At 42.8% G+C, this 25,326-nt stretch overlaps 2 protein-coding genes across 3 annotated transcripts in view; both read right to left on the bottom strand.

Annotated features, from left to right (window-relative positions):
- UBE2E3 (ubiquitin conjugating enzyme E2 E3) overlaps positions 1-4,911 on the bottom strand; it is a 102,374-nt gene extending 97,463 nt beyond the window's left edge. The window contains exons 1-3 of one of the 2 annotated variants that reach the window (XM_056110214.1): positions 4,708-4,911; positions 3,262-3,480; positions 1,403-1,453 (exon numbers count right to left, since the gene is read on the bottom strand). In XM_056110214.1, the coding sequence (XP_055966189.1) occupies positions 1,403-1,453; positions 3,262-3,455 (245 nt within the window). In that variant the 5' untranslated portion in view covers positions 3,456-3,480; positions 4,708-4,911. Of the gene's footprint in view, positions 1-1,402; positions 1,454-3,261; positions 3,481-4,232; positions 4,307-4,707 lie in introns of those variants that run through there. The other variant, XM_056110215.1, reaches the window with a different exon arrangement.
- On the bottom strand, positions 4,740-6,494 carry LOC130019810 (basic salivary proline-rich protein 1-like). The gene is made up of 2 exons (XM_056110480.1): positions 6,420-6,494; positions 4,740-5,810 (listed from the first exon to the last, which is right to left on the bottom strand). Exons 1-2 carry the CDS (start codon positions 6,492-6,494, stop codon positions 4,740-4,742), a joined length of 1,146 nt encoding a protein of 381 aa, XP_055966455.1.
- Between the last annotated feature and the right edge of the window lie 18,832 nt (positions 6,495-25,326).

The raw sequence follows: 25,326 nt of genomic DNA, 5'->3' as shown, positions 1-25,326 counted from the left end.
AGCTTCCTAACAATCTCATCAACACAGAAAAATAAGAGTGAAATTAATTTTAAAACACTATATACATACACAATCCAATGAATCCAAAAGCATCATATAAAATACAATATTCTCAAAAATCAATTAAGTACTTTACACTCAATATAAAATTTACACTGTTTTACACACAATGAGGTATTTCTTAGTACTAAATTCCCCAAATCAGACATGTATTTTAAACGTAAAGTAAATCTCATTCAAAATAGCAACAACTAAGAAGGTTAGCAATGGTTAATACTACTGTACATTGCAGCTCTCCCTATACAACTATTTGCTTAAAATTATTTGACATTCTTGCTTCTTTTTTGACCTGAAATGGCTGATTAAAAATATGAACAACTTTCAATTCATGACATTAAGTCACGACAAGTCCGTGCCACCTGAGTATTTGCAACAAGACACAATGGGATTACAGCTCAGTATATATCCCAAGTAGACTTTGGTGATACCTCTAAACAGCATCTAAGTGAACACAGCTTATAGAAAAAAGAAAAATACACAGCAACATTTTTATGCCGACCATTACACTGCCTGACACTAGCATCCTCCTTTAGCAGCTAACTGCAAATTTTCTATGAAACTTTAATTTTGAAATTCGTCTGATCAATGTTGAAAAACAGCAATTGAGAATTTTTTCTTTTCAGAGAAAACATGTCAACCATACTTTTATTTCACCATAACCCCCCCACCAAAAATTTTTTTATTCTACTTGAGCATCAGTGAAATGAATTCTGGCCACCGCAAATTCCAACTCATTTAATGTTTTTCATATAAGTACTTCAAACAGCAAAACTGCTAAGAATTTCCCCAAGTAATTTACGGACACTTAAGTGTAAATAATTCCCACAATGCATTCCCTAAAAAAAACAACTAAACCCATTAGCTTAGCACATAAAATTTATCCTTAAGGCAAGTTACTGAATAAATCAAAATGAAACAACTATACTCTTGTTTACTGCATTTACACTTTATAACACCACATTCAGCAATTTCTAAATTTGGAAGTCAGTTCAGATCGCACTTAAGCAGTAACTTTTAAGCTTAGCAAAATTTTAGAAGTTTCCGCAATATACTTCTGAATCAACACCGTTTTGAATACAATAGAACAAGAATCAGCACCCTTCTTACTAATCTCAGTAACAACAAAGTCACTAGGCTCCCAAGTTCAAAAGGTATGACATACACTGAAGCATTTTTTGCCAAAATTTATTTCATTCCACTTAGATCATTTCTGTTTAATTCACTTCCAGAGCTGAGAAGCAAATTCAGCCTCTTCTGCAGCACATACATCCAGGAAAAGACCCTAATCTCTTGATCTCTTTCTACAATAGGAAATCACAATCAAGAAACATTTATTTCTTACCTGCAGTTAGGAGGAGGATCAAGGGTTATTTCAGCTAGCTCCTTCTGAATTCTGTGAGTGAAATGAGAACAGACAAAAAGGATTTGAGATAGGCTACAGAACAAGCGGAGAATCACACTGCCCTCTACCACCATACAGTTAAATGCAAGGCTGGCTTTGCCTTCAGTAATGCTAACATGGCTGCTTCCTCTTTGTTCTCAGAGGCATAACCCAAATCCCTTAACAGAAACTTTGCAGCTTTTTTTCTCACTTGCTACTGTAAATAAGCAAGACATTCACACCTGATTTGAGAACTAGTCTGCCAGGGGTACTCAGTAAAGGACGCAAAATCCATTTTAAAATACTTTTTACCAAAGAAATTCTCTTTTCAAGCTTATATGCAAATGAGGCAGAAGGGAGGAGGGAAAGCCCTAGAATATTTGACAATGACGCCAAGTCAATAGGACTGAGGTAAGAATTAACAAGGCACAGAAGAGCACATCAACAGCTCTGGCAATATTTTATCTGTCAGAAAAAGTTTAGAATTCACAAATACCTTCACTAGTGAAAAACTTCCAAATAACCCTGGCAGAGATCTGTTTTTCCTGGTCTTTAAACACAGCTCTGAAATTTAATAAATGTGTGTGTTGCGGGGGGTTAGGGGAGAAGAACCCGACATAGTAGAAAGCCTTCAGTTAAGGGGACAAGTGGTACAAAGCAGTTCCCCGGTGACATTCACATTTTAAAAGCTTTTAAAAGTTAGGAAGTCTTTTTATTTTCATCCCTCAGTAAGATTACAATAAACTGAGACAGATTTTAGATTACTTCAAAAGATACCTACTTAGTCAAGATTGGCAGACGCAACTGAGGTAAAATTGTATTATGTAAGATTACTTTTGAATTGCCACACAACACTGTATTTGACCAATTTTTAAATTTTCTTTTTCCTCAGTTTTGATCAATGAAAATCAACACAATGTCAGTATCCGCTAATGCTGCAGATACAGTATAATTACTAGAAGCCATGGATGTTCCAATATACTACAACTGGTGGACTCCCACTGACAGGTATTTTTCCCACCATCACAGACAATATAAATCAAGAGATAACAAACGATCTTCCACGTACCCAACAAAATATCTCCCTCCTGCTGTTGAGTACGAACGTATCAAGCGTATCGACAAGTTTCAGAGTGAAGGGGCACATGGACAATGAGAGTTTTCAATTACCATGGGCCACCTAAAATTAAACCGTTTCATTTGGGTGACCACAGTTTCACCAGGGGAAAAAAAAAGTCACACTTGGGACACACAATGTCCAAATTACATGATCTGCAAGACGGACAGAAGACTTGAAGCACGATTTTAAACATGTTCACGGACAGCCAAGGCCTTGGATGTACCAGTTTTCTCGCAAACCCGATCATTTCTGATGATAAAGTTCCCCAAGGAGAGGCAGTGCCAATCTCCACAAGTGTCACTTTCAATGAAGAAGAGTGTGACTCAGAAAAGGGAAACATCCTCCAATGCACCAGCTCATTTGGGTGCACCCAATTTTCCCTTGCCAGCTCTTCAACGATCGGTCAGAATGCCAGTCCCATCTCCACTCCAGGGACAGGCTTGCAGAAGCTGCCCGGGGACAGAGTGAAAAGTTTGCCCCTCAGTGGGATTTGCAGGAAGGGGGCTGCCTCTATCTACCACCCCACACTGGGACAACTCCTTCCAGCATGCACAAAACTGGTCGGCGGAGTCAGGGTGTTTGAACACCCTGGGCCGGCCGGCCGGGGTGGAGGGGGGCAGCATCAGCAGCTGGAGGCTCGTCCCTCTGGAAGCCCACCCTGGCCAGCTGTGCCTCCTCCTCCTCCTTGCCCGCCCCTCACCTTTTGGCGCTCGTGGAGAGCTTCGCGGTGGTTTTGCTGGAGAGTTTGGCGTTCTTCTTCTGCTGGGTGGCAGAAGGTTTCCTCTCCTCTTGCTCCTCGGGCTCTGGGGCTGCGGGGTCGCGCTGGTCAGCGTCCGAACTGCCGCTGCTGGTGCTGGGGCTCTCATCATCCGACCTCTGCCGATCGCTGGACATCTTGCTGGACTTATTCCTGGGCAAACTTTCCAGGAGAGAGGGGGAGAAGAAAGGCAACAGTGTCAGGCCTAGGGAAGAAGGAAAGGGAGAAGCCCAAGCCAGTGGCATTTTCTTGCTCGCCGGGTCCACCTCCTCGAAGTCGTCCTTTGCATGGACAAGCTTCCCCAGCGTCCACGCTGATCTCATCGCGGGGCAGGCGGGGTTGCGGGGAGAGGAGGCGGTGCCGTGCCCCCCCCCACGCCCCGACCCCCAGCGGGGGATTCACCCAACTCAAGTTGGAAAAACCCGCTCACATTTGCTCCCGTGCCTGGGAGGGACAATCTATCAATTGTCTACTTTCTCGGAGGGCACGGGACGACACACGGGCCAGGGAAGTCGGGCAGCGGGCACCAAGCGCCGGGTCGCGACTGGATGCGGAGAACAGACCCCCGCTGGAGGAGGGAAAAGAGGGGGGGTAAAAAGAAAAAAAAATCGCTCAAAAGTCGCTCATCACGCCTAAATATCGACATGCCGGCGCGGGTCAGCAGGACACGGTTCCCGGGCCGCGGGAAACGTGCCCAGCTGCCCGCCCCTGGGCTGAGGGGAGCTGGCGGGTCCTCCGGGGGGCACGCGGAACCCTTCCAAGCTCCGCTTGGGGGTTTAAAAGAAGGAAAATTTAAAAAAATGCACCGACGCGGCCGCGGGGGCCCCTGGCGCGGCCGGCCGGCGGCCAAGACCCACCCGGCGGCCGAGACCGAGCTGCCACCCGGGGGGGAGCGAGCCGGACGCAAGCTGCACCTTCTGCAAAGCTCCCGACGCCGGCCAGGCTCCTCGCTCAGGGCTCACGCCGAGGACCGACATTTTGTCCCAAACGAACAGACGGGGGCGGCGGGGCCAGGGGGAGGGGGACCCGGAGGGGGGGGGGGACGAGCAAGCAAACAAACAAACAAACAAAGCCCCCAAGAAGTGCAACAAATTTCCGCGCCCCGCCGCGGAGGCGAGCGGCGGCCGGCGGCGGCGGCGGCGGCGGCGGCGGCGGCCACCACGCAGCTCCGCGGCCCTTTGTGGGGAGGGCCGTGCGGGGGCCGCGTGCGGGGCCGCGCCGGGCGCCCCGGGGTGGGGGACGCGAGCAGCCCCGCGGCCCCGGCGCGGGCGCCCGGCGCGAGCGAACAAAGCTGCCCGCCCCCGCCCCCTCCCCCACCGCCGCCGCCGCCGCCGCCGCCGCCGCCGCCCCGGCCGCCCCCCACGCGGCCCCCCGGCCCCGCCGCCTTACCTCGGCCGCCCGCCCGGCCGGCTCGCGCGCCGCTACGCTGTGGGGGAGGGCGAGAGCAGAAGCCCCTTCCTTAAGGAAATGGAGGCAGCTGGGGGGGGGGGGCCGGGGGGGAGGGCAGAAAAGAAGCCGCGGAGGCTCCGGCCGGGGAGCGAGGAACATTGAAAGTCGGAGGCGGCGCTGCAGTGCCGGGCTCCGGCCGGAGGGTGGCGCCGCCCAGCGCCTTCGGGAAAGGGGAGGAAAAAAAAAAAGGGAAGGGGGGGCGGTGGTGGTGGGAACTCGGCGGGGCGAGGGCGCGAGCTCCCGGCCAGGCGCAGGGGACGCGGGAGACCCCCACGCGCTGTGGCCTCCCGCCGCCGCCGCCGCCGCCCGGCTCGGCTCCTCCCGGCCGCGCAGTCAGCAAGTTCCGAGGCGAGCGCGGGGGGAGGGGCGGGCGCGGCGCCGGCGCGCGTGCTCGCCCGCTCTTGCGCGCGCGCGCGCTCGCGGCGTGCCTGGCGCTGGGAGCGCGCGCGCGCGCGCGGCGGGCGGCCCGCGGGGGCGAGCGGCGCGCGTGCCCGCGTGCCCGCGTCCGCGCGCGCGCTCTCCGTGCCTCCCGCCGTCCCCCTGTGTGTGGGGGGGGGGCGGGGGAGGCGGGGGCGGAAGGCGGGGGATGGCGCACGCGTCCGCCCGCGCGCGGCCCGGACAAAGAGCGCGGTGGGGGCCCGGGGCGGCCTGGACCCCCGGCGCCCTCGGCCGAGGAGCCCGTGCCGGAGCGGGCCGGGGCGGCTGGGCCGCGGGGAGGCTTCGGGCCTGTGCCCGCCTCCCGGCGAGCTGCCCATTAGACCACCGGTCCGGGAGGCCGGGCCGCGCGGCTCCGGGACATCCCACGCCCTGGCCACCTCCTCGCTGCCGCCGGCGTCTGGACTGCTGTGGACTCCAGGGGTCCCCTCTCCCTGCTCGCGGGGGCCCCAGCGGCGTGGCGTGCACCCCCCTTCTCCCAGCGCCTGAGAGATGGGACGCCGCGGGTGGAGGGGGCGGGTGGGGCAAGACCAGGCTCGGTGGGATGCCACCCCGTGCCCCCCGGACCCCCCAAAGGGGTAGGACAGGGATCCCTGGGCAGTGAGCGACTTCAGGAAGGATTACAAGCTTCGCAGAGACCTTTGGCTTTCCTTTGGCCCCCAACCTGCCAAAGAGGACAGTCCTAAGGATCTTTTGGAAACTTAATGTCCCGGGGGCTCATGAGTTTTTGTTCAGGTGGAAGAGGGGGCTGGGGTGGGTCCAAACCTGCCACTTTCCTGTGGATTCTTATGCCCTGCTTGCCAGGTGCCCTCGCTGGAAAGAGAACCCGCGTGACAGCAGGTCAGCGGGCCGCACACAGCAGGGTCTGTGGGAGAGTGGGAAGGTTCTATTCTCCCTGTAGCCTGATGTGCTCCGCAGGTTTTGCCCCAGGCACCGAGAAGTACAAAAAATTCCTGTTTGCACCCCAGGCGTCTCCAGCTACTGAGGAGACAAGCTGCAGAGGTGGTGCCCCAGAGGAATTTGTGGATTTCTCTCCCATAAGTGTCCAGAGGCAAGAGTCCTGGGGAATGTGAAGTCCAAAGGCAGGCATAGAGAGTGATAGTCACAACTAATGAACTAGAGTTGGGGGGCCGGGGACTAGAGATGGTTCCTTATTCTCACCCAGTAGAGATGTTTTAGGAGGGAAGTGGCTTACAACTCTTCATAAGTGCAGTTACATTTCTGTAATTTTCCCAAGACAGTATTCCAGTCAACTTGATTGAGGGCTTTACTGCTAGGTGCTGGACACCCATATTTCCGCTCTTTCTAGGTCTCTATTCTCTGCCAGAGGCATCTAGCACAGAAGAGAAATAGCTAAGGAAAGCACACCAGATTGAGAAATCAGAAGGACCCTAGTCGGAATGAACCAGCATCTCTCAAGAGATGGTGAAAAAGGCCTGGTGTGAGTGTTGACAGCATTTTGAGCAGACTGGACCAAAGCATACTTGTGGGAAGTTTGATGGTGAAAATGGAGACAGACGGTTCCCCCATCTTTATACTAGGCAATACAGCAGGGGAAAAAAGTCAATTTGGAATTTGTACTTTGTTTTGGAATGGGGAGCTATGAAGCAAAAGCTATATATAAAAGTGAATTCTTGTAAGAAATGTAATGGCATAGAAATAGCACCAAGACCCAAAGACCAGATGCTGATAGAATTTGGGTGGGGTCAGGAGATTGAGAGATAAAGGCATTTTGATGGGTTTTGGTAGCTGCTTCTTTAAAGGAAACAATTGGTGGCTGAAAAGCCAGGGAACTGGATTCTAATCTCATTCCACCAAGTTTGAATGACCTCAGGCAAGTTACTTGTTCCAACTTAATTTTTCCCATATGTAAAAGAAGATTGTATCAAAGGTTTTAAATCCTCTTAGTCAAAAATTCCATGGTTCTTCCATGGATTTGAAGTCATGGAGTTCCACTCAACATTTATTAATCAAAATCCTTCAGAACTACCAAATGCTGAGGAATCAGATTGAAACACGGAGGCTGTTCTCTGAGCTCAGCCAGTTAACTGGCAGTCAGTGTATATGAAACAGGACGAGGACTGTGATGAAGGAGTGAAGAGAATGAGTAGAGCATTTTTAACTAGTAATGAAATTATTAACTCGGTTTAGGCTTGTGGGTTATGGGGGGGGTGCGTGTCAAAAGTGGTAACAATGAACTGGGCCTGCAGGGTCCAATAGGTGACACTATGTAGATCATGCTCTTGGCAACAAACCTGAGGCTTAAGAGGTATTCAACAAATAGTCCTTTGCCATATTATTAAGTCATCATAAGGAGAATAAATGGTTCCTTCAGATTACTTTTCTGTCCCTACAATATTAAGTGCCTCGCTACCTTTGTTCACCTGACAAAAATGTTCTTCAGACGATTCCTTCCAGCTCACATTCCTTCTTAAAGTGGTCCTGATACAGTGGGAATGGAAGGGTAGAATGCCAGATAAACTAGTTACTCTAAAGCTAATCTAATCCAATCATTTTAATTTCACCCACCCGGAAAGGTATTCAATCAAGAACAGATGACAGAATGACTAGGGTGGAAAGTTAGCAGATAATAGAAGCCCCAGTCAGGAAAAACACTCAGGAGCAACAAGAACAACCAGAGAGAGAATCCCTCTCTCTCTCTCTGTCTCTCTCTCTCTCCTCTCTCTCTCTCCTCTCTCTCCCTCCTCTTTTTCTCTTCTCTCTCTCTCCCCATCCTCTCCTCTCTCATACACACACACACAACACACACACACACTCTCTCTCTGTGTGTGTCTCTGTCTTTGTCTCTGTCTCTGTCTCTCTCTCTCTTTCTCTGTCTCTCTCACTCGCTCGCTCTCTGCCTTTCTCACCTATGCCCAGACAGAAAGCAGAATCAGGCAGGATGCCTGTTACACATAAGGACAAAGTACAGAGCACAGAATCTCACACAGGAGCATGTGGCCGTGGCCCTAGATTAGGAAAGCTAGGACAACAGGGAAACACTGGGATACAACCCAGCAACAAAAGACATAGCACAGGAATCTCATCATGGAAAGCTGGAGCAATAGGGAACAGCTAGAAATTTCGAGGGCAGCAAGTCCCAGCAAGGAGACTTAGGGACAGGATTGCTCTCTCAGCTAGACAGATTCCAGACCTGAAGACAAGAAAGGAGTAAGACCAAGTCATCATACACTAGAGGTGACCAGAGCATAATAATCAGGACCAGACAGGGAGAAAGATAAAATGATGGATGTTGTACACAAGGAAACTGAACCCATCTCTTTGAACTGTATAATAAACTTCAACTTCTTTTTTTTTTCCAATGTAGTTTTTTTATTCATCTTATTTAGAAATATGTGAGAGGAGAGAAAGGAAGTGTATGTTCAAGAGAGAACACAGGCTCCTCCAGAGTGGAAGCAAGCAGCAAAGAAACAGAGACAAGTGGGGTCAGAGCAGTAGGACATTGGGTACGGTAGGCTGTTTGCCTTGCATGTGGCCAAACTCGAATTTGATTACTAGCATCCCATATGCCCCCCCCCCCCCCCCCCGAGCACTGCCAGGAATAATTTCTTAGTACAGAGCCTGGAATAACCCCTAAGCATCGCTGGGAATGACCCCAAAAGCCAAAATTTAAAGAAAAAAAAAAGGAAAAGTTAAAAAAGAACAGAGACAAGCCAACAAGATACTCGTTCATGGGCTTGAAGAATGAGCCTAAGCTAACTTCGGAGTTTTGTATGCGAATCTTTCATATAATTCTCAAGGATCCACTAGGGCAAAAAAAAAATTACACTTTTGTGCAGCTACCACAAGCACAAGTTTGTACCCTCTTGATCTCCTCTTTATCTCCTACTGGTATGGGGTCCCGCCGCTTCTCAACCCAGACAGACAGGAAGAGGAGAGATACAGCACTTTCTCCACCTTGGGGATTTGCCCAATCTCAACCTGAGGTGTGAGTTAGTTCCCTCCTCTCTGGACAGGCCTGGGGATTCTCCTGAGCACCTAACTCTCTCTCTCTCTCTCTCTCTCTCTCTCTCTCTCTCTCTCTCTCTCTCTCTCTCTCTATCTCTTTCTCTCTCTTTCTCTCTCTCTCTCTTTCTCTCTCTCTCTCTTTCTCTCTCTCTCCTATCCCTCTCTTCCTATATCTCTAAATGAGACTAGTTTGTTTCCAAAAGAAAGAAAAATGCTAAATACAGTTGCAGCAGAAATTGCCACAATTAGCTCCTCCTGGCCCCCTGAGAGGTTGTGACCAGAAGGGACCAGCCATTATAGAGAAAGCAAACAAGGCCAAATTTTCCTGGTTTAGGACGTGCTTTTCCACCACCTGCCCAAGGGCCTTTGTGCTATAGATATCCGTAAGTACATGTGTGTATGACAAAGACTCATGTAGTAATACATCACTTGAGTTGCCTAACAAGTTTCTGAATTCAGTGATTTTACAAGCCGTGGCGAAGCTACTGATCATTTTTAAATCACCACCATTGGAGGAAACAAACCTCACACACAACATATTAAAACACTTCTTTTTTGTTGATTTATTTATTTTGTTGATTTATTTATTTTGTTGATTTCAGGTTATTTTTATGTTTTCTTCTAGTAAATAGCCTCTTAATTTCCCTTCATCTTTTGTAGATGTTTCAGATGTTACACAATTACTTGTATTCGCTTGTTCTATGGCTTTAAAATTTTCCCTTTCTAGCTATGAAAGCAGGATTTACTTGCTCATCATTTCCTGGTCCAGCTTTAGTGTAAAAAATGATGTTTGAAACTATTAATCTCCCGGGCTCTTGCACCCCTCCTTCGTCTCTGGGTGTCCATTGCACTGCTTAACAACTGTGTGTCCCATGTGGAATCCCCACTGCTACTAGATCCTGGGCTGGGTCCTGGGAATGGAAAAGTGTGTGAGCCTCCTCTTGACTTCAAGGACCTCTGTACACAAAACTCAGTAAGCATTTCCTGCTTTACTCCTTTGAGATAACTCTGAGGGAGGGTAAATACCAAAAGAACTCCTCCATAAACAGTTCATACTCATGAAAGGAAAACAGGAGCACATCAACAGGACAAAAGGCATGACAGAAAATAATGAATAAAAAATATATTTATTTAACCTTATAAAAGAAAACCCAATCTTGCTAACTAGAAAACAGTAAAATTAAAGAAATTATCTATCCAAATGATAAAAACTATGATAGAAATCACTGCTAGATAGTTGGAAAGAAAGAAACGAAGGAAGGAAGGAGAGGAAGGAAGGAAGGAAGGAAGGAAGGGGGGGGAGGGAGGAATGGAGGGAGGGAGGGAAGCAGAGAGGGAGGAAGGGAGGGAGGGAAGGAATTTCTTGTTTGCTCCAGTGTCAGTGAAAGCTTTTTTTGAGAAGTTGTCTTTTGAAAAAATTATATGAGAAGGTAACATGTGTTAGTCTGCGAAATTGTCTTTCAGAAAAAATTTGGGAAGTTTTTACTGAAATCTTAAAATGCTCATATTTAACCAAATTTTTCCATTTCAAGAAATGTATATTAAGGAAATATCCCATATGTGGAAAAAATAGCATTGAAAAATTGGAATGGTCTAAATGTAAGAAAATTATTGCACAAACTTAATTTACTCATGCAGTAAAATTAGCAGTTATTAAAATAATACACATACAGAGTATGAAATAATAGAAAAATGAATACAATAAAAATGTTTGTGAGAAAGAATTGTCTATTTTGTCAATTGAGTCAGACCCAAAGTCTAGCAAACATTTTGGCACCAATAAAAGCATGCGATAAACGCCGCAAATCTTTACAAGACAAAAATACTTGAAAAGAACATACATTATGGGGCTAGAGCAATAGCACAGCGGGTAGGGCGTTTGCCTTGCACGTAGCCAAACCGGGTTTGATTCCCAACATTCCATATGGTCCCCCAAGAACCACCAGGAGTAATTCCTGAGTGCATGAGCCAGGAGTAACCCCTGTGCATTGCCAATGTGACCCAAAAAGCAAAATAAATAAATAAATAAATAAATAAACAAACATACTTTAAATTGTTAATAGTGGTATATTTTTAATAAGCAGATACAACTTCTATGCAGAGAAAAATAAGACAATAAATATAGAGATGTACATTTCATAGCAACAAAGTACAATTTTTGTTGGGGAGACACACATATCAGTATTCAGGAGCTACTCCCAATTTAGTGCTTGGGATAGAGGGTGGGGAGTAATCACTCCTAAAAGTGCTTGGTGGCTTTGTGGTGCTCAGAATTGAATCTGGATCTCCTGAATGTAAAGCATGTACCCCAAACACTCTATCTCTCTGACCCTTAAAATACTATTTTAGCAGACTTTTCAAAACTAAGTTATCAAAAAAATAAAAGGAATAAAAATTTGAACAGAATCTTTTAGAGTCTAATGAACAACCAGGTATGAGACTGCATTGACGAGGCACGTGGGGCTTCATGGGATGGAGGTGGAATCGGCCCCGCTCCCCGCCACAACAATGCTCCACGTCGCCACCCTCAAACGCCTCTTCTGGCTTCTGACCGACCATGGTCCCAGAGGCACAAATACCAATTTCGGAAACCAGGGACTTCTGGCAGTAATCCCTCTAGGTTTATTACTGAAATATCAGAAATCCAAATTCACGTGGCCACTATTGTGGCCACACGACATCATATGCTCTTCATAATCAGCAATAAAAAACAAATTTTCTAATGATGTCTTTGTGGCAGGTCTGAATGTTGGGGAAAATTCCAAATAACAATGTTGGGTCTTTTTTTGTAATATTGAATGTGATCAACGTAAAGAGAGAGAGAGTAAAGTGGAAATCTGCCACACAGGTGGGGGGGGTGGGTGGGAGAGGGTTATACTGGGGTTCTTGGTGGTAGAAAATGTGCACTGGTGAAGGGACGGGTGTTTGATCATTGTATGACCGACTGAGACTTGAACTGAAAGGCTTTGTGACTGTTCTCACGGTGATTCAATAAATTAATAAATAAATAAATTGAGCAGAGTGTTTTAGAATTTGTCAAAGATGTAAGGGTGATAAAAGCATTAATACACAGTACCTCTTTATGTCTGTGCTGGGAATACAATGTGGAACTTCACACACAGACATATGAGGCATGTGCTGTACCACTGAGCTAACTCCAGGACCATTTTTAAAGTCCTAGAGAAACAGATAAAGGAGAGTCTACATTAAATAAAACAATAATATTTGCCTGAAGCACAGATAGAAAACTAAAACACGAGAGGTGACCAAGAATTCATATCATTTAGTATAAATGATATTATCCCCTAAAACATAAAAATAAAAATGTTAAGCAATTAATAATACTGAAATAACTAGTAACCAATAAGGCGAAAAACCACGTATAACCATGTAGCACATTGTATATCAGTATAAATTATACCCCTTAGAAATATTAAAATAATGTTAAAAAATAAAATAATATTAAAAATAAAAATAATGCTTAATATAGATATAACGGAGTTATAACAATCTACTTCACTGAAAACCATGCAAAAAATTTCTGACCAAACATAAACTTTGAATCCTCAATATTGTTTCTAACATACATAAACTTAAACCTGGAACAACAAAATAGACAAGAATAGACAGGATTTTTAAAAAATGATTTCTATATATGACATGTAGTTTGAGTAGACTTATGCAAACATCAAATCATTAGAGGCACTTTAAATCATCAGGATTTTAAATTTTTTCTTTCCTTTAAAAATCTAGGATAATTGAAATTGAAGAGATAGCTCAATGGGCTGAACAGATGCTTTACACACACCAGGTTTGGGCTCTCCCTGCCCCACATGGGCCTCCGAGCAGTTCCAGGAGTAATCTTTAAGCACAGAACTGAAAGAATCCTTAAGGCATTGCAGAGTGTAGTAAAAAATAAACAGGCTAAATATTATATATATTAAAATTAGGTATTATATCTTTGTCCACAAAATCTGCAGACCTGAAAACCGTATGGTGCCAAATACCTGTGAGAACGTTATGAGAAGGATACTTTCCTTTATTTCTAGTGGCGTTGTAAATTGATATAACCATTTTTTGGAAAGTAATTTGGCAATGTGTTTTAAGAGTAATAAAAATGTTCATAGCCTTTAACCTAGTAAATCCACTTCTGGGAATTTATCCTAAGGAAATAATCCAAATATTAAAAAATGCCATATGCCTGACAATGTTTATCCCCATGTAATTTGTACTATATAAAAATGAAAACCACTCACACTGTTTAACAAAAAGACTATGCTTTAGAAAATTATGGTCCACTCACTCATTGGAATATATGTAAGTACACAGTGATATTATAAACATCCTTTCTACCATCAATACCTCCTTATGGTAAATCCTTTTCAATGAGATCAGCTCACTGACAATGAGTCGGCATGGTTAATAAGACTAATGAAATATGCTTTATATCATCTTTTTTAAATTAATTATTATTATTATTTTGGGCTGGAGCGATAGCACAGCAGGTAGGGTGTTTGCCTTGCACGCAGCCAACATGGCCGCCCCGAGTTCGATTCCTCCGCCCCTCTCGGAGAGCCCGGCAAGCTACTGAGAGTATCTCGCCCGCACGGCAGAGCCTGGCAAGCTCCCCGTGACATATTCGATATGCCAAACACAGTAACAACAAAGTCTCCAATGGAGATGTTAATGGGCCCGCTAGAGAAAATCGATGAACAACGGGAGGACAATGACAGTGACATTATTATTTGGGCTTGAGGGGTCATGCCCAGTAGCACTGAGGGCTCCTCCACCTGTCTCTAGGCCTTGGGCACTTAGCAACGCTGCTTGGGAGCAATATATAGTACATCCAACTGGGTTGACTGAATGCAAAGTGAGCACCTTAGCCCTTGTTCATACTCTTTTAGCTGATATTTTTGCTTGTCCCTCTAGTACCTAAGTTTTCTGAGAGCTTTGCAATAGCTCATGTGTAAAATCAGATTAAGTATATGCTTTCTGCTTCAGAAAACAAAATTGTATTCACAATATGATTGTATGAAAAATGTTTAAAAAGATTTGTAAGAAATATGCAAACATAATCATTTTTAGGTAAGGGCCTATTTACTCATAATTCTGGCTACTCTTTCAATATTGCACAAACAGCTAATTGGAAGAGACTCAATAAGAAACAATGAGTTTTAATTTGAGACTATAAGTAAAGTAGTTTCATTTGTGATATAAACAAGCTTGCACTTATTATAACTAAAGAAGTAAAACTATATTAAGTGGTAATACTAAATACCTTGAGCTATGTTTTAGTTATTTTAGGTCATAATTAATAAGTAATTAATCTAGAGGTTTGTCATGATTTATGAAAAACCTCAAAGGTATGCCTATTAAAATTTCAGAGTGCTATGATTTTAACTTCTATGGATTATTATATCTCAAAATCACTCAGATATAATAAAAAATCAGTGATATGAATAGGTTAAAACAGTAATAAATCATTTTCAATAGGAATATAGACTCTACCAAGGGAGACTGGCACATACCCAACTAGGGCTCATAAAATAATGTAATGATGGATCAAATCCCAGTTCTTACAATTCAAGAAAAGAAAAATTGAAATACTATGCTTTTGACCTAGGAAATTGAGTCTTGGAGACATAAATGATTGTCTTAAAGTATTAGGGATAATTTTGACAGAACTTAAAAACTTTGGAATTTGAATGCCTTTCATCATACTTTGTTGTATTAAGCAAAACACCAAGTCCAGTTTCCCAGGTCACCAGCTCCTGTAGAAATTGTCAAAATATGTCATCAGTAAGTTTAATAGGTATATTAATCTTTTTACACCTCTGTTCCTGAGCATGAGAAAGGTCTTATCTAAAAATGATGATTTAAATTTAATAATCCTAGATGAGGGTCAGACTCATATCAGGCTTTTGTGCCTAATACAGTAACTGGCATATATAATTAATATTATATTATTATATATTTTTTACTTTATATTACTATATTTTACTCTATATTACTATGTAATTATAATATATTTTACTAAGTAATAATTTCTGAATGAATAAATGGCTGGCCAAGTTACCTTTACACTCAAAGTCAATTGAAGGGAAAGTTACACAATAAAATATATGAGAAGAAGAATTTTATTTTATGTTGCTAATATAAGAATAATAAATATTTTTATAAAAAATGGCATAGGACAAGCATACAGGAATCAAAAAATATTTAATTTCTCTAAAGAAAAAGTAGTTTGTACAGTCAAATAAATTAAATACGTTTGATATGTGATCCTAACCTCTGAAACAGATGTCAGGAGAACTATGATCACATTTTCTCATCAAACTTCTTAAAGAATAACAATCAGAAAATGGATAGTGGTAACATACTTGTCTGGAAATACTAGAGCGAGGTAAAATTTTCCTGACTAGTTTAATAAAGTACTACATAAAAGAGATCAACTTATGAATTCTGTAAAACTAGAAATTAATATTAAAATCAATCTCGCCCAATCTCAGAAAAATTGACAGAAGAATTGAAAAGAACTTATGGGAAAATAAAATTATTAAATAGTGATCCACCTTTCTCTTAATCAGAATTTATCATGGTCATTGACCGAGAATTTCAGCACTTCGGTTTCTAGTTTTTATACCATTGCTTCAGTTTCTGGATGTCAATTTCCTCTGGAGCTGAATGAAAAAGTCTGCAGATTCTTTCCAATTCTGGAATACCTCTGATTTATGCTATCACATAAGTAAATGCTGTTGAACAAACTAAATTAACCAACATGACTGGTAGTGCTTTAAAAAAAAAAACCTGCTAACAGTCCTTAATGGGAAAACTTATGCCAGCAGTGATTTAAAACCATCTATATCTACTAAGTTGATTAATTGTTAAATTTTAATTTGGCTTTTAAAAGTTTTGAATATCTATCTTATGTAAAGGCTAACATAATCAGTCACCCTACTTCACATCACATCCAGACTCCCCATTATTTTAGCTATATGAATATAGCTAAAAACTTTTTAAAAAAGCTACCAGCTTAAATGGGGATAGGAGGGCAAAATATGCCAATAATTCTAATTGTTGGTATTTGTAAAAAAATTAATAAGCATATTTATATCTAGAGAGATTTCTGTTTCTTGTTTAAATCAATTTCAAACTTATTTTATTTTCTTGTCCTTAGAAAAGTTTCATTACTGGTGGTGAAATATTATATACCTTGAATTTAATCATCAATCATTTTGGAAATCACAATTCTTTAAGTAAATCAAAAATTATAAAAATTTAAGAAGAAAAGTCAGAGCTGGAGTCATGGCACAGAGGTAGGGAGCTTGGCTTGCTTGTACCTACTCGGTTCAATTCCCAGCACCCCATATTGTTCTTCAAGCCCACCAGAAGTGATCGCTGAGTACAAAGTCAGGAGAAAGCCCCAAGCACGGCCCAGTGGCTGGTGAGACACCCAAGCAAAAGTCCCCATGGCAGAGTCGGTAGCTCAAAGGTTTTTGTGCATACTTCTCATGCAGGAGGCCTAGGTTAGATCCCAGAAACCATATGGTACCCCAAAGTACTGAACAAAGAGTAGTTAGTGCCTAAGTACCACGCGATATGACCCCCAAATGAAAACTAATTTATTAAAAGATTCATAACTGATCGTAGAAGATTTCGAAAGCCAGTGCACAAAACTGAGTCCCCTCCCACCAGTGGGAGGGAATCTTGAGATAATGGTGGAGGGCCACTGACACTTTGGTGATGGGCGCAGCATTGGAATATAGTGTGCCTGAAACTCTATTGTTAAGAATTTTGGGACTGGAGAGATAATATAGTGGATAAGTCATTTGCCTTGCACGTGGCTGTCCCGGGTTTGACCCTCGGCATCCCATATGGTCCCCAAGCACCGCCAGGAATAATTCCTGAGTGCAGAGCCAGGAGTAACCCCTGTGCATCACTGGGTGTGACTCAAAAAAATAAAAGAATTTTGTAAGTCATTGTCGCAATATAAAATTGAAGAAAAAAATTCCACAGTATCATTTCTGACACAGATTCACAAAACCTTTCCTAATTGACCTTAGGAAATAATTCCTTACATTTCGGAGACATGATTTTTCATTTAACAGAGGCATCAAATTTTTTTGTATTAGGACATCCACAGTTCTGGAAGTAATGTGACAAAAACATACACGTAATGCATTGCAGATCTAAAGGAGCTATAATCTAGCAGGATTATAGCCTAAGAGGGAGGGTCTCCTAGTATGAGAACAAAAATTCCCTGCTTAGACAACAATAGCAGAATTTTGTTAGCCTTCTGTTTATGTAAAAAAAAGCAGCTCCTTAGAATCAGCTTTTATTGCCTTCAAGCATATTAAAGCAGCAACCAGAGGATGTAAAAGATTTATGTGCTTATTCAACAAATAAACACTGAGCACCTATTCAACAAATGAGAGAACTGTATTTTTGCGGGTAAATCGCATGTCCTTTAGCAGATACACATGAGCAGAACAGGTTCTGGAGAAATAAGCACCAGTTGAGAGATGGAAACCAAATTCTATCTTAGGATAATTATATGGTATAAAAAGCAGCAATTGAAATTATTTTTACACCATAGAAAGTTATACTTTTGTTGAATAAATATAGCAAACACTTCTGTAGCATTTACTGTCTTTTATACTATATTTTATATACGTTGGCTAATTTAGCTCTCTCAAAAGCTTAACATATATTAGTAATTCAGATGAGGAAACTAAGACACAGAGAGTTAAACCAACTTGTCCAAGGTCACAAGCTAGTAAATAATGAACTTCTGCCTGGAAGCCCATACTTCTGACTATAATGCTACTTCTAAATAAATAAGTGGTATCCCAAATGGGAGGGTGGGGGTGGTGGGAGAGAGAGATAAAGAGCCTGCCTGGCTCCATAATTGGAAGTAAGAGAATTAGAACTCTTGGGACAGGTTGGAGAAGGTAAAAAAATCCATGAAGCATGGTAAAATACTGTGCTTTCAGTAACCCTATGAGGTTGTTTTGGACAAATCTGTAGGTGCTGAGGTTAATAGAGTCAGCCAGTGAGAAAGAGTTGGAAGCTCCTGTGAAAATCAGATTTGTGGTCGTTTTGAGGATTTTCTCCTTCAGCCAAGTATCACTAGAAATTAATTCACTTCTTTATTTCATTTTCTCTCTTTGTGCCTTTCCTTGACTATCCCCTTTACCCTGATCTAATGTTGACCTAATTTTTAAATGATTGCACTTACTACATCAAGTGTATATGTAATATATATTACCCCACTCTTTCTACTTTGAATTAAAAAGGAAACAACTCGAATTATTTGCAAAGTATGCCTTTATAGAGTGAACAGCAGGGCAGCAACTGTTCATAAAAGAAAAGTCTCCCAAATTAGTCCAATTCTTAAAAAAGTAAGAGATCATGGATCAAATAGATAAAGTTGTAGACTAGCATTCAATCCCAGTATGTGATACCGGGTTTGTACTACTATGTCCAAGCAACACTGGCCAAGCTCACCAGAGGTGGCTACTCTTAAAAAAAAAAAAAAAGAAAAAAGAAAATTTTAAAATAGGGGCCGGAGTGATAGTATAGCAGGTAGGGTGTTTGCCTTGCACGCAGCAGACCTGGGTTCGATTCCTGGCATCCCATATGGATCCCCCAGCACTGCCAGGAGTAATTTTCTGAGTGAAGAGCCAGGAGTCACCCCTGAGCATCGCTGGGTGTGACCCAAAAAGAAAAAAAAATTAAAAATAAATCTTGGTAGTCATTATTCCAATGCTATGAAAGATTACCCAATCTTAAACCGAAATCTTTTCTAATTGAGATTTAACATTTTCTTTTATGTTTAAAATGGATCCACAAATTTAGATTTAAGAACACTTTAACCTGGATTTTAACCTTGTTCTTTGTAGAACAGAAACAAACATTCTCGTGTACCTAACGTCAGTTGAGGGAAACTTTATAAAATGTTGACATTTAAGGTTTGGGAGATAGCTCAGTGGGCAGGTGTGCTTGTGTAGTGTGATGGAAGGAAGCCCGAGTCAGACCTCTGACACTACACAGTTCCCGCAAGCGTACTGCTGGGAGTAGCCTCTGCGCACCACCAACCCTGACCCCCAAACAAGCAAACAAGTTGACATTTTCTGGTTTCGAAAAAGGGCACTAAAACACTAAGAAGCTATATTTGTGCTTTTAACAGAGTATATAAAAATAATTGTGAGTCATTTATAGGAGTTATCCAGAGAAAATTCTAAGGACTGCCAGATGATACATGCTGGTTGATATAGCATATGAATTCATAATTTAAACTGAGTTTTCTTACTCTAATTAGTTATATATATGTATATATAGCTTATGCACATACTTTTTCAGTATGCATCATATGTATAGTCAATTTTTAAAGTAAGAAATTTTATGATAAAGATACCGAAAGCAAGGATCAATATTGCAACATTCACAAACATATAATTTTTGAACTCGTAGAAGATAGGTGCTGAAAATATGAAATAATTAAAAGCCGATATTAGGAACCGACATGAACATATTCATAGGCTCCAGATTGCTTAAACTAAGTAGTACAATGTGTTTTACTATGTGTTTACATAACAAAAGGGATCTCATTTTTAAAAGATTAATTTAGGGTTAAGGAAGGTGATCTGATATTCATCTCTGTATAGCTTTTTAAAACTGATTTACTGTGGTGGCTTGTAGATGTAACAGATGTTTATTTGAATGAATATTCATTCGCCGACATCAAGTCTCAGTAGATGACACTTTCCTCTTAAGAGGTCATATTTTCCTCTTACAGAGTGTTTACTATTGCGGTTGCCAATTGTCTATTTAGAAGGCACAACACTAAGGAGCAATATAAAATGGAGTATTGATGTATAATGATGAAGAGTCTGAACCAGAGATAAATATGCTAATTAGAAGCAACAATAATGCCAGATATAAACATCAGAGTGACTTACCTATCCTTCTTGACAGCACCGTGATAGCTTTGTATCAACCAATTATGAATTTTCTTTTAAATTACCTTATTAGTAGGTTGAGTTAGCTCTAAAAACATTTATTTAAGAGGGAACATTACCAAGAAGTGAGGTGACTTTAAGTCACCATAGAAACCAAGTAAAGCACTTTATTGTGAAAAAGCTTTACAAAAATTATAAAACTCACATGAATAGAAATTATTATTATTTGGGGCCTAGCTACATTTCTACTGCTTGCTATTCATAATCTTGCTTTCTTTATTGTGTGGTTTTAGAGAAAATAGCAACATCAGAAGCACAGATAGCCTGTGACCATTGTTTGGTACACAAATTCACACATTGGGGTCAGTTTATCATGTTAAAAGTTACTTTGGCTCTGCAAAAGATTACTTTGGCAGAAATTTTATTACTGTGTCAAATTGTCTTTTTAAGAAATTTGGCCAGGATTACTGCCCAGGCCAAAACGTTTATAAATTTTAAACCATATTACTTCTACGCTCCCATTTCTCTATCACAAAGACAGTAATACTATTGAATTTTTCGGTGCTATGATCCAAACACCCTCTCGGAGAGCCCTGCAAGCTACCGAGAGTATTCGATATGCCAGACACAGTAACAACAAAGTCTCCAATGGAGACGTTACTGGGCCCGCTCGAGCAAATCGATGATCAACGGGAGGGCCTTTTACCTTTATGATCCAAACACAAATTTGTACGGAATTCCAGAAACACAAAAAAGATAACTTTAAGAGAAGAGTTACAATAAGATAATGAGCTAGTTATATCTAAAGATTCCTGAAATGTGTAGAGCTTTTGGTAACAATCAGAATCCATGATCTTGGATGCTGGAAAGTATTATAATTTACACATTTAATTCAGTATATAATTCAAAAGTATCACTCTTATACCATTAGAATCAGCCTTTTTCCCCACTCAAGCTCATAGAGAAATTTTATATTATTTAAGTCATTATATTAATGTTTCTTAACTTTAGATGTACATGAAAATCATCTGCTGATGAATATGGGGAGCTGTTAAAATCATCCAATCAAATACATCATAAACTCGGAGATTGGGAAATTAGTAGTTTTAAAATACTGCTTCCTAGTATTAAATATATAGTGAACACTGAAAACTTATTTATGGTAGAGATGTGGAAAACCTGTAAGGTAGAAAAATCAATAAGGAAAAAAAACTATTCACTAAATTAAGAGTAAATATCAGTGATTATTCAAATCACCACAGACAAATATATATATATAAAGTTAAAATATTAGGTATTTTTATTTCTTTGAAAAACACAGATTTAGTTATACATTTAATATATAAGACTACATTTCTAGATTAGTATTTACCTATTTATTAACACTTAAAGGCACCAATGATATGCCACCCATATATCTCAATCTGTAATAATTTCTAACTTGTAAAGTTCTTTTTAAAGTGCTTTTGATTACTTAGCAAAATATTTTAATTAAAAATATTAAGTGCACTTATAGTTGTGCATACATAATGCAGAATGAACAACTTCCAAATGATAGTTGGACAAAGCAGCATTGTCCTTGTTAATTTGTGTGTGTGTGTGTGTGTGTGTGTGTGTGTGTGTGTGTGTGTGTGTATCGGGAGGTAGGGATGCTGAGGGTTGATTCCAGAGTCTCAGACATGAAAGGCAAATATTTCACCACTGAATTACATCTTTGATCCTAGCAGCAAATATAATTGGGAAGTGTTCCCCAGCCATTGTAGGTTTAGAGAAAAACTGATACTTCCCCTATTATTGCTCTTTGAAGTTTATTTTTTAAAGTATGTTTCTCTGAGATACAAGCTACTGAAAGTATCTCGCCTACATGGCAAAGCCTGTGCAAGCTACCTGTGACGTATTCAAAATGCCAAACACAGTAACAAGTCTCACAATGAAGACATTACTGGGCCCGCTCAAGTAAATCCAAGAACAATGGGAGGATAGTGACAATGACAGTGACTGCATGAGCATTAATCAGAATAAAAGATGAATTATTGTAGAACTAGAAAATTTCCACCAACTTTAAAGTTATTTCAGTAAATTGAAAGCTTCAATCTATTTGCTTAGATCCAATCAATATAATTGACGGAGAACGCATTGTGGTACAGTGATCAGATTCAGTCAAGGCAGGGTTAAAAACCTAGCTAAGCCACTCTTAACCCTGTTTCTTCAATTACATTCACATAACTCAGGACTGACCCATCATCTACAAAAGGGGTTAATTTATATCTTTTGTGTGTGGCTGTTAGTTGTGGATGATTAAATAGGGAAATGTGGACAAGTCTTGGCACATAGTAAATTCTAAGTAAACGGTAGCTATTTTAAATTATTCAAGTAAGTTTTCTGAAAGATGACTTTTTATCCTGGGTAATATATGCTTTTTATTTATTTATTTTTTAATTGCCCATAGCAGACTTTTGATATTCAGGAAATTTACAGGAAATTTTTGTATATTATTTGGGGGGTGGGGTGATAGGGTTTGGGGGATTCACACCTGGTGGTACTCAGGAATAGTTCCTCTGGGCTCAGTTCTCTGGAATGGCACTCAGTGGTGCTCAGGGGACCATTCAGTGCCAGGGACTGAACCACAGGGTCTTGCATGCAAAACATGTGCCCCAATCCTTTGAGCTCTTTCCCTGGCTCTGCCTATTCTTAACTTTCAGCATCAAATGCCAAGACTGAGCTGCTGCACAGATGCAGCTGTGGCTGTGTGATATGAGTACATCCTGCACTCATTCATTCACGGAGGGACCGCATTCAGTGAGCTGACAGGAAATGTGCAAATATCTCAGCAAAGCTGAAATTACCTCCCATCGTGGATGACCTCAGAGGCTACTTCAGAGTGGTAATCAGTAATTTTAGGTCATTGTATTCTAATAACCTCCTGATTCTCTACCAATCACAGTTAACTTATTCTTATATGCATGCTTTAACATCTCTGAAATAAAAGAGGGGCCCGAGCCTTGCATGCTGCCAACTGGGACTCTATTTCCAGCATCCCATAGGGTCCTCCTCCCCCCACCCCCACCCCTCTTGGAGTGAACCTTTAGTGCAACGGATAACCTGAGTACTGCCAGGTGTGGCCCCAAAACAAAATTATTTCATCCAACCAATGATGCTTTAAACTGCTCCTGGCTAAGCCATGTTTCTGAGTGGTTGCTTTACAATTGGTCAGATCTCTTCGTGTTTTTATGATGCATGATGAAGTCCATAACCCGTATATTTAAGAAAGTTTTAAAAGAAATATAAGACAGGGGGTATGGTGCCGCCAGCAGGTCAATATGTACCTGTGAGGCGAATTCATCAGCAGCCTGATGACGCCTTCAGACTTCCAGATACCCCAAAATTGCTGCTATGCCTTTGGCCAGACCCCAAAAACTTGGGGTGAAGTTTACCAAGAAAGTAAACGGCCATTTTTAGCCGAAGAGAAGGACAACATGGAGGGCGGGATCCACAGATCCCGAAGGAAAAAAAAAAAAAACAGGTTCCAAAAAGAGCCGAGATCATCGGGAAGTCCCAGATGGGGTAGGTACCGCATCCCGCCTCCCCCAGATGGAACCCCGGTGACCAGAAACCTCTACAAGCACAGCTCGAGTATGCGGGAACTAGGACTTTTCCTCAAAAATGCCGGGACTACACCTCCCAGGTAACCTCAGATTCCGGAAGTCACGCCCACAGCCCGCCCCCCCAGCGCCATCTTGACAGCATTTAGCCGAAGAGAAGGACAACATGGAGGGCGGGATCCACAGATCCCGAAGGAAAAAAAAAAAAAACAGGTTCCAAAAAGAGCCGAGATCATCGGGAAGTCCCAGATGGGGTAGGTACCGCATCCCGCCTCCCCCAGATGGAACCCCGGCGACCAGAAACCTCTACAAGCACAGCTCGAGTATGCGGGAACTAGGACTTTTCCTCAAAACTGCGCGGCCGCTTACGCGGCCGTGCGACATCTCTCTATATACAAAGTGATCCATGGGAAGTAAACCACCTAACGTTTCTCTCTGAAAATCATAGTTAAGCTTTGAGCACGGCCACAGCCCCAGAAACACAAGTACTTAATGCATAACCCAGCAGCTTGGAGCAGAAAAGTGAACGGGTTATGTGTTAACCCAGGCCATCAAGTCTGCCAGAGGGGAAAGGGTGTTGGTCCCTTCCGCCCTCCCCCCTCTGGAAAGAAAGGTGGCGGCCACATGGGAGCCTTGTGGACAGCAGGTATGAGCCGGGGGTGTGGGGGCGACTAAAACCTCATGGGAAGGGGGGCGTTCCGGTCCGTCCTTCACGCCCTACCGAGGCCACCAGTTGCTCCCCACGAGCGGCTCTCCAGCACGGCCACAGCCCCAGAAGCACAAGGACTTAATGCAGAACCCAACAGCTTGGAGCAGAAAAGTGAACGGACTATGCGTTAATCCAGGCCATCAAATCTGCTGGAGGGGAAAGGGTGTTGCCCCATTCGCCCTCTCCTCTCTGGAAAGAAAGATGGCGGCCACATGGGAGCCTTGTGGACAGCAGGCATGAGCCGGGGGAGCGGGGGCGACTAAAACCTCATGGGAAGGGGGGCGTTCCGGTCCGTCCTTCACACCCTACCGAGGCCACCAGTTGCCCCCCACGAGCGGCTCTCCAGCACGGCCACAGCCCCAGAAGCACAAGGACTTAATGCATTACCCAGCAGCTTGGAGCAGAAAAGTGAACGGACTATGCGTTAATCCAGGCCATCAAGTCTGCCAGAGGGGAAAGGGTGTTGCCCCATTCGCCCTCTCTTCTCTGGAAAGAAGGATGGCGGCCGCATGGGAGCCTTGTGGACAGCAGGTATGAGCCGGGGGTGTGGGGGCGACTAAAACCTCATGGGAAGGGGGGGCGTTCCGGTCCGTCCTTCACGCCCTACCGAGGTCACCAGTTGCCCCCCATGAACGGCTCTTCAGCACGGCCACAGCCCCAGAAGCACAAGGACTTAATGCAGAACCCAGCAGCTTGGAGCAGAAAAGTGAAAGGACTATGCGTTAATCCAGGCCATCATGTCTGCCCGGAGGGGAAAGGGTGTTGGTCCCTTCCGCCCTCCTCCCTCTGGAAAGAAAGGTGGCGGCCACATGGGAGCCTTGTGGACAGCAGGTATGAGCTGGGGGTGTGGGGGCAACTAAAACCTCATGGGAAGGGGGGCGTT

The sequence above is a fragment of the Sorex fumeus genome, unplaced genomic scaffold (assembly GCF_029834395.1).
Source record: "Sorex fumeus unplaced genomic scaffold, SorFum_2.1 ptg000009l, whole genome shotgun sequence".
Lineage (NCBI taxonomy): Eukaryota > Metazoa > Chordata > Mammalia > Eulipotyphla > Soricidae > Sorex > Sorex fumeus.
Note: the sequence above shows the minus strand (reverse complement) of the source record. Positions and strands in the feature narration are given on the sequence as shown.